Source organism: Pistacia vera, unplaced genomic scaffold (genome assembly GCF_008641045.1).
Source record: "Pistacia vera cultivar Batoury unplaced genomic scaffold, PisVer_v2 Contig317, whole genome shotgun sequence".
In the NCBI taxonomy this organism is placed as follows: domain Eukaryota; kingdom Viridiplantae; phylum Streptophyta; class Magnoliopsida; order Sapindales; family Anacardiaceae; genus Pistacia; species Pistacia vera.
In genome coordinates this window covers 599,476-613,681 of record NW_022196132.1, presented here as the reverse complement: position 1 = coordinate 613,681, position 14,206 = coordinate 599,476, and the positions used below count along the sequence as shown (strand labels likewise).

Sequence of the window (14,206 nt, the reverse complement as noted above, 5' to 3'; positions counted from 1 at the left end):
TATATAAATTTTTAATATTACTATTTTGTGTTAATGATAGAAGATATATATAGGGTGCGTTTGGTTCATTATTTTGAATAGGATTTTGGGAATAATATTGGGTTGTTGGAGAGGAGAGTATTACGAGGTAAAATTTAAAAATTTATAAAAAAAACCCCTAGATTTGCTGATTTAATTAAACACCACAATATATAAAATGACAAAAACACCCCCACCACCTGCAGTGCCAGATTCCGGCCACCACCGTCGGAATTTGGCCAAAAAATTGCGTTACGACACAGATCGGTTGGATCTATATCGTAACGCGTCGATATGACCTTTTTCGGCCAGATCTACCACGGATCTGGCTGAAAAAAGCCAGATCAACGGCCAAATGTGGCCGTCGTTTTCGGTCAACGATGGCCAAGTTTTTGGCCGTCGTTAACAGCCAGATCGGTGAATAACCGGCTAGTTCCGGGCTTCGTGTAAGCTGTTGTGACAAATTTCGGCTACCGCCGATGGTGGTTACTGGAATATGGCAAGTATGGGTTGGTGGGGGTGTTTTTGCTAATTTTTAAACTTTTTTCTAGGGGTATTTAGTGAAAATAATAAACTTAAGAGGTCTAAAAATAATTAAAAAATACACTAATATTTCTGGAATAATGTGCCAAACAATATTTGGAGAATAGGATTAAGAAAATGGGTAGAAATGTTGAACCAAAAGCACCCTATTTTTGGTAATTTTTTAAAGTTTGTCAATCAATCATTATATATCTTCACCTAGGTTAGGTAAATAATGATAAGAGAATGAGTTAATTTTTTTTTTATTTTTTTATAATTGAGAGATTAATTTTATAAGCAAAGAAGGAAGATTCCAAATCAAAATCCCTTAAATAATACATTTAATAGTTTTTATCAAACAATTCAATCACCCAGCAATAGTTTTATGAGTTAAATTCTTGCAAAGGTTGTTATTGACTGTTTTAGAATTATTTTTGAAGATAATTATAATTCGTAGGACTATTATTATACGTTTTGACATACATTTTATACTGTATTTACTAAATATAAGGACTATTAACACGATATGTTTTTATTTTAGGTATCTTGAATCGGATCCACTCGCGGCTCTCGGCGCGTAAACTCAATACGTTCTCAAATTCTCAAACTCTAAGACGGAAACTTCCTCCGATCCCAACTTTTCGTTATCTCTCCCGTTTATATATTCTCGAGATAGAAAACATATTTTGTTTCTCTTCCTCTGTCTGACTCTCCCTCTCCTTCTTGTGAAGCTTCATGATGATGAGGAGACGAGAGCAGAGGGTAGAGGCTGAGTCTTCAATGGATACCATCATCAATAATGATGGAAGTAATGACAATGGCACTCGCCAAGAGCAAGAGGTTGAGGTTGAGGTTGAGGCAGTCTCTCATCTTCTAGAGGAAATCACATTGCTTCTTTCTCAATGGAATGGCCTTCAAATGGCTGTCCAAAATGAGTGGGGTGGCCATGACTCTCTCCAGAAAGCCCAACAACTTGCAGTTGATATCCTCTCTTGGTTATCTCAATCAAAAGGTCAGTCCTTTCCTTCCCCACTTTTTCTAATCTTCGTTCATGTTCTTCTGTCTATTGTTTTGAAGGTAATAGAGACTACATTATATTTCTTCTTGTTTTGCAGCGCCGCTTTATGTAGATGACTTAGAAACTATGTTGCATGAATGTATGCTGCTCTCTTTGAATACAGAAATTGAGGATGGCAGCATAGAGGAGGTATATTTTTTGGATTTACGCTAATTTATTTAATGTTGTGAAGTTATATCTTGTTCATGAAAGAAGAAAATTTTAAGATATTAGCCAGGGTGAATGTACGTCTTTAAGGCCTTGACGATGATCAACAATGGATTGGATCAATAATATACCAATGGAAAGAAAAAGATATTAAACCATTTAAAAAAAGAACTGAAAATTTCCCAGTTGGTGCTATATGAATTTTCATTAGAACATACACTTATTTTCTGATAGCCATTGTATAGTTCAATATTAGTTCTGCTTTATAATAGGATTTGGATTTATTCATGTATCTCTGATTCACAGTTTTCCTGCAATAGTGTATTGTCATGCACATGTACAACAATCTTTATTTACTATTAATCATGATATAAATCTGTGCATCTTTACTTTGTTCTGTGGAAAATATTAGCCACATCAAGCTTCTTTAATGTGGGTAAAAATGAAATGAAATCTGGTTAGTAGCTAGCTCTTATTTAAACTCTGCACTGAAGCAATTTTAATTGTTGCAGCTTGAACTTGTGCATTTATGCTTATCAATCATATTCTATGGCTTCAAGCAGGTTGCAGAGCAATTGATGATTATGCATGAAGAGTACTTGCAGGGATATCAGGAGATAATAGAAAAGTATAGAGGGAGAGAAGATCATCCTTAATTAAATTTGTAAGGGTTTAACCTGAATAACATGGTAGAACTAAATTTTCAAAATCTTCTTCTGAGAAAAGGACTTGGCACAGAATTTGTCTATATATATATTTCTTTACATTTCAGGTGTCTGGGAAATTTTATTATGAGAGATTGCGAGATGACCAGGGATTCAGGCATCCAACACAAGTAACAAATGGAATGTTATACTGGAGGTGAGAACTGACTGTTGTAAGGGAATTAGTTAATTTCAATTGCCAGAAGACTGCTTTATGTTATTTTTCTTGTAATCAAACACTCCTTAGTTATATAAAATGCAATGTATTTTTATTGAAACTTTTATGTGATGCTACTAACCACAAATACATCAGTATAAACTTATGTAAAAGACCAAGTGGATGCCCAGAAACAGGTTCCATATACACGGGAAGAGAAGACTCATTCAGAATTTTATATAAAGCTATGCCCATGGGTTATTTAAACTTGTATGAATGCTTTGAAAGATTAAAATATGAATGGACTAATTTCATGGATAATTTTCGTCAGCCCAGAAGCCAGAAATTTCATCATTTTTAATGTCCTGGAGTCTGATCATCAGGGGTGCCCAGCTTCAAAAGGTCCAGGACCTTGATTGCGTCAATAACAAACAAACAACCAATGAAACTGAGAAAATCACACAAATTTTTACTGCTGAAAAACCGAAAGCCGAAATTAATGCTGATGAACATTTACATTTGGCTTCTTGTTTGAATAATCATTTAAAACGCAAGAACTCCCAGAAATGTGAACAATGAAGGAGCAGGAAACCATCCCTAGGTGTCCAGGACTCCAGATGAGATGATAGAGACTTTTGATATATTATTCAAGAAGTCCTGAATTCGATTCCTCTCAATTGCTGATATGGGTGGCCACTAGAGGGTTTATCCAGTCATTAATTACAGAGTTTCGAGGGATTAATCGAAGTGCATATAAACTAGCCTGAACACTCGCTAATTTATATAATTCTTATATGAAATTACTATCGTGGTAACAAAATTTTGAATTTCCTTTAATCTACATCATTCCAAAATTCTAATCTCATGTGTGTATATATATATTTTTTTATCATCAACGATGTTTACGCCAATTTTACATATCTCAATTAATCTCTGAAGTTTTAAAATTATCAACTAAATAAGGGGGATAAAAATCTTAATGGTCCACCCTATTCTTTATTCGGGAAACTTAAACTCAAAAGCCCCTGAAGCTTTTTAACTCTTTTATCCGACCATCAATTGTAGTACTAGTTGTACTTGTATATTTATATCCTTTTACAGTGGCGTCAAAATGGGCTTTAATATTAGATATTAATGTCAAAAATTACAGAGATAAATAACCAAATTAATTTCCTGACATCAGTTATGTTCTCTCAGTTATTAATAAAATACAGTTTACCAAAAAAAAACTAAGCGGAGCTCAGCCTGTTCTGTAGAGAGGGCTATAACCGTCATTTTGCTGTACCCTATTGCCACTCGTTCATCACTTGTGTGCCACGTGGTAGTCATGCTTGGACACACATCCATGAATAGTTCTTCATTTCGATTTTCGATCTCCTCTCTAAGTAATAGGGCATTTCACACTCTTAACACAAGCTCACAATTACACACAGTCTGAGTTAGGTTTTTTAATTTTCTTTGCATCTTGTTTCTTTCCTTCAACTTGATTTTGATTCTCTACTCGTCTTGCTTCCTTTTTTGCAGGATTAGAGATTTAATTTCCTCTAGCAATGGCAGACCCTTCCGCCTCTACCCCTCCAGTCTCTACTCCTCCCGCCTCTACCCCTCCTGCCTCTACCCCTCACATTGATAAACCCCAAGAGTTCAGTAGTGGGTAAGTTTTCTATGTTCTCTGTTTTTTCTATTGCCTCAAGAATTTTATATCGTTATTTTTCTTTATTTGGGGAATTGGGACAGTAGATGGAACATGCAAATGTTTGTGACGGAAACATGCATGGTTTTATAAGGGAAAATATTCTTTAATAAGGTTTTTTTTTTTTGTATCTGAAGATGAAAATCCATGTTTCTCAGGTCGGCAACCTAGATCTTTATAAAACCCTAGGGAAATAGTTTTTAAGAAAGTGGTCATTTCATTATTGTGGAAGCATGCACAAGGAAAGTAACTTGGAACTAAGCTGGGGAAGAATGTGTTATAAAGTATGGTTTTTGGATGGTCAAGGCCCGGTTTGTCAGTTGGACAATGTAGGGAAAACAGAGTCCAGAATGAACAAGTTGATGCATATATTATGAATTGTTTCTATTATTCCAATAAAGGTTGCTTTGACTTTAGTATGTGAGGAGACAGGAGATTTCTACTCTCTCTGTCACCATATATTAGCTTGATCTACAAATTCTCCTAGTTGTATGGTTCTTGTTTGCTATTTTATTGAGAACCTACAGTAAAAGATTGTGTCTTGTGAGTTTCATGCTCAGAGACCATGAGTTACAAGAATTACTTTATTGTCAAAACCACTCTCAAGACCACTGCTGAAAATCTGCCATCTCCATTAGGGAGAGGCACTTGGATGATTCGTATACACTAAAGGCTTCGGGTCTATCATAGTTCATAGATAAGATAAAAAATGGACGTTATCAGGATATGTCTAAAGAAGATTCTGTGAGTGACACTGTGTAAGAAGTTTGAATCATGGTTTGATAATTAGCTTAGTATTTGCATTAATTCCATGAAGTTTTGTAGTCCTCATCTGAATCGGTAAATAATTGAGCAACTGAAAAGATTTAGTTATTGCTTAGTTAAGGCTTAAAGACACGTATAAGGAAGAATATATTTGAGATTTGGCAAACAGATATCTTCTCAGTTCCTTTAATTAATTGTTTAACTATGTTGCCAAAACAGATGACATATTTAAACTTATTCAAATTTTGTAAGGAATATTGCAAATCCGAAACATGAATTAAGCAATTTGATGAAATTTGGTTTTTTGATGATGTTTCTGAATTATATGTGAATCTACCAATGTGCTTTTCTTGTTTTTTGATGAGTTTTTAGTTTCTTTAGTTGCCAGTCCTATTTCCATGTCACTTGCCATTATGTACTAGCACCAGCTACCTGTGGGAAGGATGACAAGTTTTTGGAGAACGGTATCTCTGATGGAAATAATTTTTGCAGGGTACAGGAGAATAATCCTTTGGAGCCCGTTCCACCATTTCAAAGCGGTGAAGGTTTGCCTTATGCTCCTACAAATTGGCCAAATCCTGGTGATACTTGGGGTTGGAAGGTCGGAAGGAGGTTCAGCACTTTCGGGTACTATACTGATAGATTTTTGTATCTTCCAAGAAGTCTTCACAAGCCCAGCATTCCGAAACAGTTCGCAAGCAAGCTAGCAGTTGAACGTTATATTCGGTCTGAATTCCCAGATGCTGACATTGATGCATTTTGGGCCTCTTTCAGTTGGAAGGTCCCTGCACTGAAGAATTTAACTGGAGGTCAGCTCAAGCTTTGGTCTTGTGCCATTATATTTATATTTTTTCTCTATTATCTAAGAAAATCAGATTTTCATTTTTCAACTTGCAAGTTTTTCTATGTGAGGTGTGTGTGTGTATTCTGGTATATTTTGTGTATGTATAGTTTAGAGTGCTAATAATTTAGGGTCTTTATCATAGATCATACAAAATTTGATGAACGTTGGACTCAATTTATCTGGAAGAAAAGTAATTTTACTTTAGGGGTTAAATTAGTTTGTGCTCAGTGGAATAACTGTGGTTTTGACAGTTCCTGCTCTTGAAATTTATACTTAGTAGAGAAATTCCCAAGGAGCTCTACTGTTGATGTAGATAGCTTGAAAAGAACTTCTTGAGAGCAGCCACCTTACTTGACTCCTGCTGCCCTCTTTTAAGATCTCTGTAGTTGAAAATCATATTACAGATTTTAACATTTATGTTTATTTAGATTTGAAGTAATCATGTTGGAACTGATAAAATGTAAAATACAATAAGATTCAATGACATTAATTCCTTCTCAACATAACTTCGGAAGAAAACAATAATGTCAATACCTTTCCTCAGATGGCATAAGATGCGTATTTCAAGTTTTCAGCATTTGTAATATGACCTTAGTCTTGGTGAAGTTTCTAACTCGCTGTTTGTGGTTTGATTGTTTCACTGGTCTGTCTGGTTACTCCAGTTTTGGTTGCAAGGATATTTTTTAATTCTGTTTCTAGCATGATATATCTATTTTTCAAGAATTGACAATTTGTGGAGTTCCCTGTTCTTTCATTTATATATTCTGTCTCTCTTAGTTCATAATATGTCAAAATTGTGATAAGGACTGTAAGATCTAAGTTGCTTTACTTAATTTATTTGATTTTGCCTAATCAACTGCTTGATGGGTTGGATAATAAGTTATCAAAGTTTGAAAAGTGGTGCTGATAAAGCCATGTGCAGATTTTTTTTTTTTTTAAGAGATCTTGTTAATTTGACATCTGAAGAACTCTAATTTGTTATTTAAAAAAAAAAAAATTGACATCTCATGACTGAAATGATTCATGAGATATATCGCTATACTTTGTTTAGTTCTATTGCTACTTAATTCGTACCTTCCTAAGCTAGGAAATGGGTTGACTTTAACATCTCTTCTGCTTTTTTAGAGAGAACATATTGATGTAATGTATTTTTTTTTTCTCTTTTTGTCCCCTTATTAACGTATATTGTAATATATGCGTTTAAAGTTTTGAACTATTTACATGAAAAGAGCATTTTGACCAAATTTAAAAGGAGTTGAGAATTATCCAATTTATTATAACAAGTCACTAGCACTTATATTTGGTATTGAGTTTATTAGATATCCATCTCTGCCTTAATAATTCGACTGGAATGTTTTAATCCCTAATAATTGTTGTAGTGGAAGCTACACCACCAAGTGTAGCGAAGGTTACCCCACCGAGTGCAATGTATGTTACCCCGCTGAGTGCAGTGTATGCTACATCGCCGAGTGCAGAGAAGGCTGAAGAAGAAGGCAAAGAAGAAAACCCTGTTGCTACGAATAGAAAAAGGAAACATACAGCAGCTAAATCATTAGGTGATCGACGAACTCGACAGTCTCTTCGACAGGCAGTCCCAGCTACTAAAGATACAAGTGGAGTAAATGGAAATGAAGAGTTAACATCAAATGGTCCAAGAAAAGATATGAAGAGCACAGCTGACTTTGAGGATGATCAACCTGACAATGGTTCATTTGCTGGAAGCGATTCGCCATCTGAATGTGTGCCTGAGGACTTCAATAACTATCTTGATTCTTTGGTTGACAATCTTGCCCATCCTGCAACCGGTAATTCTCTTGCCCAAGAAAATGAATTGGCTCAAAATCAAAGTAAGCTTCTTCATTTTTTTATATGGGTTTTACTTATATTATTTTTTCTCTAAAAACCTAAAATCTCAACAGAGTTATTCAACTTTGGAGGAATCCTAAATAAGAAAAAAGCCTAATAATTAATTAAACATATTACATCGATTAGTTAAGTTATGTTTCAATTAAGTTTATTAGAGTTTATAGTTGATGCTACCCCAAACTCAGTTATTGGTTAGAAATCATTAAGTGCATAGTTTGTGACTTAGTTATCAATTGAGTGTTCGATGCAGGATAGTTTCATATAAGTTTAAGTTTTTCTAGTTAGTAGGATTACAATATAACTTATGATCCCTTTTCTGTTATAGTTATTCTATTATGTTTGAGCCAGGTTTCAATTAGGATTCATCTCTGCTTGTGTATGACGATTGAAGATGAATTTGTGTCAGTTATGCCATATATAAATTTTTATTCCTGAAATTCATGTTTGGTAAATCTTACACTCTTAGAACAAGGGAATGTAAGCATGCTGACAATTTCTTTGCAGTCCCCCACAATGAGGCCAATGTTGCTTCCCTCGATAAAGAAAAGGAAAAATTTACCCAGCAGCTTCAGGCAGAAATAAATTCCAACTTATCAGCCGTCCAAGAAATTGATAAGCAAATTGCCCAGCTTCAATCCCAGCGAGCAACGCTTATAAGAACAATCGAGACTAAGAAGGGTTTAATAGCTAAGTTAGCCATTGCTGAGCAGAAGGTGGCAAAAGATACTCAGGGATGACCGAATCAAGTTGAGTTAAAACTCCAAAAATCCTGAATGAAAGCTGAAGAAAATGATTGCAGGGAAGCAAGAGATAGAAGTCGTTGCTAAAGTAGATCCAGCTAATGTTTTTGCAGCTTAGACTGATTTTCTGATGATGATGTTGCTATAGCTTTATTGTGGATGGAACTTTTGATTTCATTGCTATGCATCCATCTCGTGTTAAATTATGATGTACTTGGAAACTCTTCACTATGGACCAACTGATTCCTGAAAATACTGTTATCTTACTATGTTATGTGGAGTCTTACAATGCATGAACATCTAAACAAAAAAAAATCAAGAATCATGGTGTCTCATACTGCTGGAAAAATACCCATTTATAATTCATGAAAAATAGCATAAATATGTTAAATTCATGTGATTATATAAATAAATTTTATGGACATCATTCATATATGAAGGTTATAAACGAACGAAACATGGGGTTTTATGTTAAATGCGGTTCACCTAATTTGTTCAGTGTGTTATCAGTTCAAGTAATCAAATTTTTCGGAACCTTAATTCACTGTTTATTAGAGTTTAATAATGGCCTAATCACATTCTGACCCCCTAGGTATTGCGAAACGAATCTTACCCCTCAATTTCTAAAATCAATCAGATCTACTTCCTTATAAACGATAACAAGTCACACTTTTAAGCGCGTGAGCATAAAACCAGAACCGGAGGTGAATTTAGACAAAAAGAAATCCGTAAAAACGGCGAGTGAAAGACAAGGGTAAAACTGTCAGTGCAGTAATTGCTCCATTATTGGGTATAAAAAGGTCCCTGTTCGACGAACAATGTCGTTGAAGCAACCTGTCGCCGTCGCACACGCTCCATTCTGTTTTTAATAGGTCTCCTTTTTTATTTTATTTTTATTAATTTTGAGTGTTTTCAAGATTAATTTATTTTGTTTAATTTTGAATTTTTTTTTCTCTTAATGCCTTAGCAGGTAATAAAACAGGTTATTCCTTCAAGGTCGAAACCCTAATTTCTGTCTTTGAACAGCTAAGGTTTTCTCAGGTGAATTCGTGTTTTCTTTCGTTGATCTTCGCATGCTTTATTCTTTTAAAGGTAAAATTATATTTCGAATATAAAGAGTAAATTTTTAGCTCAAAATGAGATTTAATCGAGGTTGTAGAAATGTTTCCTGAACATTTTTGGTGATGCTAATTAGGTTGTTTATAATAAATTAGGAATCTTTGTGTCAATAATTTAATTAAGCGAACTAAATGTATAAATCTTCTGTTTAAATAAATGAATAATGATGAAGAATAACTTGAAAATTCCTAGTCTGATTGTGTGCAATCGAACAGAGTGTAAGAGAATATAAGAATTATTTAGCACATCCTCTTGGGTGTGATGCTATTTGCAGAACCAGGTTTTGTTCTTATCAATCAGAAACTAGTTCTGATTTATCAGATTGATTTTTGTGCTTGAAGTCAATATCTTTAGCTGCTAATGATTTCCAAATGGAATTGTATTACAGCTTACCAGGCCTAACTACTTGTGTTCTGGAAATGGAATTGATGGGTGTTGATAATACTAATGGAAGTATCGAAAGGGTGCCTAGGGTAAATGGAAATGGAAATGGAAATGGTATTGATCTTTGGCCAGTTTCACCCGAGGAGTCAGGGGAAGGTTTGCCGTATGCTCCTATAAATTGGCCAAAACCTGGTGATAACTGGCGTTGGAAAGTGGGGAGGAGAGTAGCCATAACCGGCCATTATCTGGATAGATACCTGTATCCTCCAAAATATTTTCCTCGTCGTGACTCAACAAGTAGGAAAAGTGGTTTTGCAAGCAAGCTTTCTGTTGAACGGTATATTCGAACAGTATTTCCTCACGAAGACGTCAATAAATTTTTTGCCTCATTCAGCTGGAAGATCCCTGCAATAAAGAAGTTATCAGTAAATGGTGAGCTCTAAATACTACTGTATTTCTTTACATTGAATATGTGCCGGCTTGATTATCGTTGGTTTTATATGGTTAGATGCAATTGCTCAATGCTTTTTAAAGCTGTTCTCAGAAAGCATGTTAGTGTGTAGAATATGACATCAGTGATATGATGGAAGTGTAAATAATGAAATAACCTACGAAAGCATTTAATGCATCAAAATTACCCACATTGTGTATTCAAGACATTGGATTATGTATAAGAAATCAGTTTAGGCGGCATAACGCAGAAAATATTACCTGATGAACAAGGTGGTTACATACACTTCTGAATGAACAATTGGTTGAATTACTGTTGCTCAGAACCTTGCTTTGTTTTTCTGTTCACCCTTTTACCTCTTCTTTCTTTTTTACATTCTGGACATGATTGTCTGTAGTTGCATATATTTTTCATGTTTTATTTATTTATTTATTGCATGTTTTTGTTATGACTGATGTTGTAGTTAATGATACAAGTTAAATACCCTTTTCTTTACATCTAATTTTCTTCTTTGCCCATCAATGTTGACTTGATATAGGTAATGTAGGAGGACGAACACTTTTTCCTGCATTTTCTGAAGAGATAGCAGAACATTCTCGGCCTGATTCCCCATCAGAGGATGTGGGCTGTAAGGCCAGAAATAATATGTGCAACAGTTTGGTGGTGCAAGCAGAAAACTCATCTCTAACTGCCATGCCTTGTGATATTTGCTGCAACGAACCTCGGTTCTGCCGTGATTGTTGTTGTATTCTCTGTAGCAAAACTGTGAATTTGAAATATGGGGGCTACAGTTACATCAAATGTGAAGCAAAGGTGGGTGAGGATTACATATGTGGACACATTGCTCACTTGAACTGTGCTCTGCGTTGTTACATGGCTGGGACTGTTGGAGGAAGCATTGGGTTGGATGCTGAGTACTTATGCCGTCGCTGTGATGCAAAGACAGATTTGGTTCCACATGTTAAAAGACTTGTAAAAATATGTGAATCTGTTGATTCCTCAGTTGATGTTGAGGAAATTTTAAATCTCGGTGTCTGTATTTTGCGTGGTTCAGAAAAGACCATTGCTAAGGAATGGCTAAGCCGTATTGAACTGGCAATTCGTAAGGTAAAGCTGATACATTAAAGGTAGAAGAACAACTGTTTTCTTGCTTTTGCACATGTTTATCCTTCTCCCCTTTTGGGTTCCTAAACCAGCGGCATGACCCATTGAAGTGTAATATTTACATCAGCTTAAATGTGGGACTTCTCTTGAAGATATCTGGAAAGTTGAAGATGCTGACTTGGCCATTTTTACAGGTAATGGTCCAGTATCTTATATCCCAGTTGAGATAGCAATTATCCTAACCAACAAATCCATGTTGTTTGATGCTCGTTGAGAAATTGATAATGTAATTAATTTGACTTGGATAAAGGCTTTTTTATTTTTTTTTTTTTTTAATAATAAAAAAACTGTCACTCTGGACTAAGTGAAATGACCTTCTAGTTCTTGATACCCTTTCTGTCCTCCCTTATCTGTCTCAGATGGAGATTCTGTGTTATTTGCTTCCTACGGTCTGACATATCTCCATGGGATTAATTTAGACAAATAATAGCATTTCTCTACCCATTCCCAAGCCATTGGTACAACGCCCCGAACTCTAATGGTCCATGATAAGAAAAATCAAGTTTTACCATGCATTTTATGACTTTGGATTGAGTCACTTTAGGTGCATTTCTTAGATACTGTAGGTAATTTGAAAATTATGGTCGTACATGCATGTCATTGTAATGTTCAGGTTCATTATAAATAAAATTACCAAATAATTTCTTCGTGAGATTTGTTTGGTATTTTGTATAGAATGGTTTAATTTAGCTGAAATATGAATGCATATAACTGAAGTATACAAAGTACTTCAGAGAGTGTGGAAATTAAAGGAAGTTCAGGTGCTAGGAAGTCTCTTATTTATGCATTTTTCTGTCAATAGCAACTAAAGAAAAATTCTTAAGAATCACAGGTTCAGCCTTGTGCTATCACAAGCCGATCTAGGTGACATAATAATTATAAAAGAAGAATCCTATATTTTGTTTGCCCTTACACATGGTCCTTGCTTTGGGTTATTTATTTATTTCTGTGGGGTTTGCTGCACCCCCGCCCCCGCCCCTGCTGCACCCTTATCTGCCCTGCTAATTTATCATTGTTTTATTGTCCACAGGTGTCTCTGATGATGAAAATGCCACATTAGACCTTACAACCAACCAAGATCCTGTAGATGCTAGAACAAGCCCATTGCAAACCATGCCCACATATTCTGATCAACAGATGGAATCTCAAAAACTTGAGGAAAAGATTGATCAGGTTCTTCAAGCATTGAAAAAGTCCCAGGAAACCGAATATAAATTGGCAGAGGAAAGGCTTTATGCGCAGAAGAATTATCTTTGCAATCTGTACCAGCAACTTGACAAGGAGAGGTCCGAATTGGCACATCGCACGTCAGAGGGCGACCCGGATATGCTATTAAATGCTGTCTTGAACAGAGTGAACCAGATAAAACGGCAAGTCATGGTATTCAATGATATGGAAAAAGTGGCCAAAGGATTTGGAAGGACCTCAAAAAAAATTCTGGAGGAACACTATGATCTGGAGATTGATGACTAAAAACAAACAATCCTTGTGGTTGCTGGATCGACTTTGTCAGACGTATTCATCAAACTTCACTGTTGAAACATCTTCTTGATGCTTAGAACTCATCACCGTTACATTCTTTTAAGCATATATCTCATGGCTTGTACGAAATTTCAATCTACACTAGATTGCGGCGTGGGGTGCAACAGAAAGGGAGCTGAAAATCCCATTGATTGATGTCCAAACGTTTTGATTCTCCACTGAAGTGAACGGAGTGTTGCATACCCATATTTAATTGATGGTTGTATCAGTCTGTTGGCAAACCAATGAGGGCCTTTAGTTGACCTCGTTGAAATTTTGTTTCTTGATTAGAGCTCTGCTAACCAACGGTAGTCATTCTGTAATGGGTAGTTGAAGGAAATTGTATAAATGAGAAACTGTTGCACAATTGCAGTTTTACAGAACCAATGAGAGGGCTGTGCTTCGATGTTTAGTGGGATGACCTGTCGTAGGTGGGTGTAAGTGTAACATTGCCTATTTTTATTGTTAGTCGCACGTTTCTTAAAACTGCTGATCTGTGAGTCACAATGCTTGTAGAATGAGTCTGTCATCTCTTATGGAATGGCTTTATTTGAGAATTACGGCATAACTTTTCTATACTGTGGTTACTAATTAAGTCAGTCTATGGTTAGAGGCTTTTATCACGCCAATATCCTGTGATTTCACAGCAACCTTGGAGCGAATTATTGGAGATTGCATATAAAAAATATTCAATGTCGTCATAACATGCAAATTATTTATCAGCCCTGTAAATATACTTGGGAGATATTTTTGTGATGGTTTCTTTTATGGCAGATTTTGTAGAGTAATAATAGATGCAAGATCAAAATGGTGAGTAGCCTATCCTATAGTGCTCCACTCATTTACCAATGGATTACGCAATGGAAATAAGTTAAAGAAAATGATAGAGTTACCGAAAGTTATACATCGAATTTGTGTACTGAATAACGTAGTAAAATCCTGACCGTTGATCAATATTAATTTATAATGAATCAACGATCAAGATTTTGTTACGTTATTCGGTGTACACCCTTAATAACTGTAGCATTGCTGA

The 14,206-nt window shown here is 35.4% G+C and overlaps 3 protein-coding genes across 4 annotated transcripts; all 3 read left to right on the top strand.

Moving 5' to 3' along the window:
* The first annotated feature begins 1,281 nt into the window (after positions 1-1,281).
* On the top strand, positions 1,282-2,421 carry LOC116136551 (pre-rRNA-processing protein TSR2 homolog). Its single transcript, XM_031422235.1, has 3 exons — positions 1,282-1,552; positions 1,656-1,747; positions 2,329-2,421. Exons 1-3 carry the CDS (start codon positions 1,282-1,284, stop codon positions 2,419-2,421), a joined length of 456 nt encoding a protein of 151 aa, XP_031278095.1.
* A 1,615-nt stretch (positions 2,422-4,036) lies between these two features.
* LOC116136641 lies at positions 4,037-8,801 on the top strand. 2 transcript variants are annotated; one of them, XM_031422313.1, is made up of 5 exons: positions 4,037-4,064; positions 4,151-4,280; positions 5,577-5,893; positions 7,308-7,733; positions 8,299-8,801. In XM_031422313.1, exons 2-5 carry the CDS (start codon positions 4,177-4,179, stop codon positions 8,529-8,531), a joined length of 1,080 nt encoding a protein of 359 aa, XP_031278173.1. In that variant the 5' UTR covers positions 4,037-4,064; positions 4,151-4,176; the 3' UTR covers positions 8,532-8,801. The 2 variants fall into 2 exon arrangements, with proteins under 2 accessions (XP_031278173.1, XP_031278172.1); XM_031422312.1 differs by having other exon boundaries at positions 7,308-7,775.
* Positions 8,802-9,319: 518 nt separating this feature from the next.
* On the top strand, positions 9,320-13,524 carry LOC116136666 (OBERON-like protein). The gene is made up of 6 exons (XM_031422340.1): positions 9,320-9,406; positions 9,505-9,575; positions 10,042-10,469; positions 11,027-11,595; positions 11,720-11,786; positions 12,683-13,524. Exons 3-6 carry the CDS (start codon positions 10,073-10,075, stop codon positions 13,123-13,125), a joined length of 1,476 nt encoding a protein of 491 aa, XP_031278200.1. The 5' UTR covers positions 9,320-9,406; positions 9,505-9,575; positions 10,042-10,072; the 3' UTR covers positions 13,126-13,524.
* The last annotated feature ends 682 nt before the right edge of the window (positions 13,525-14,206 follow it).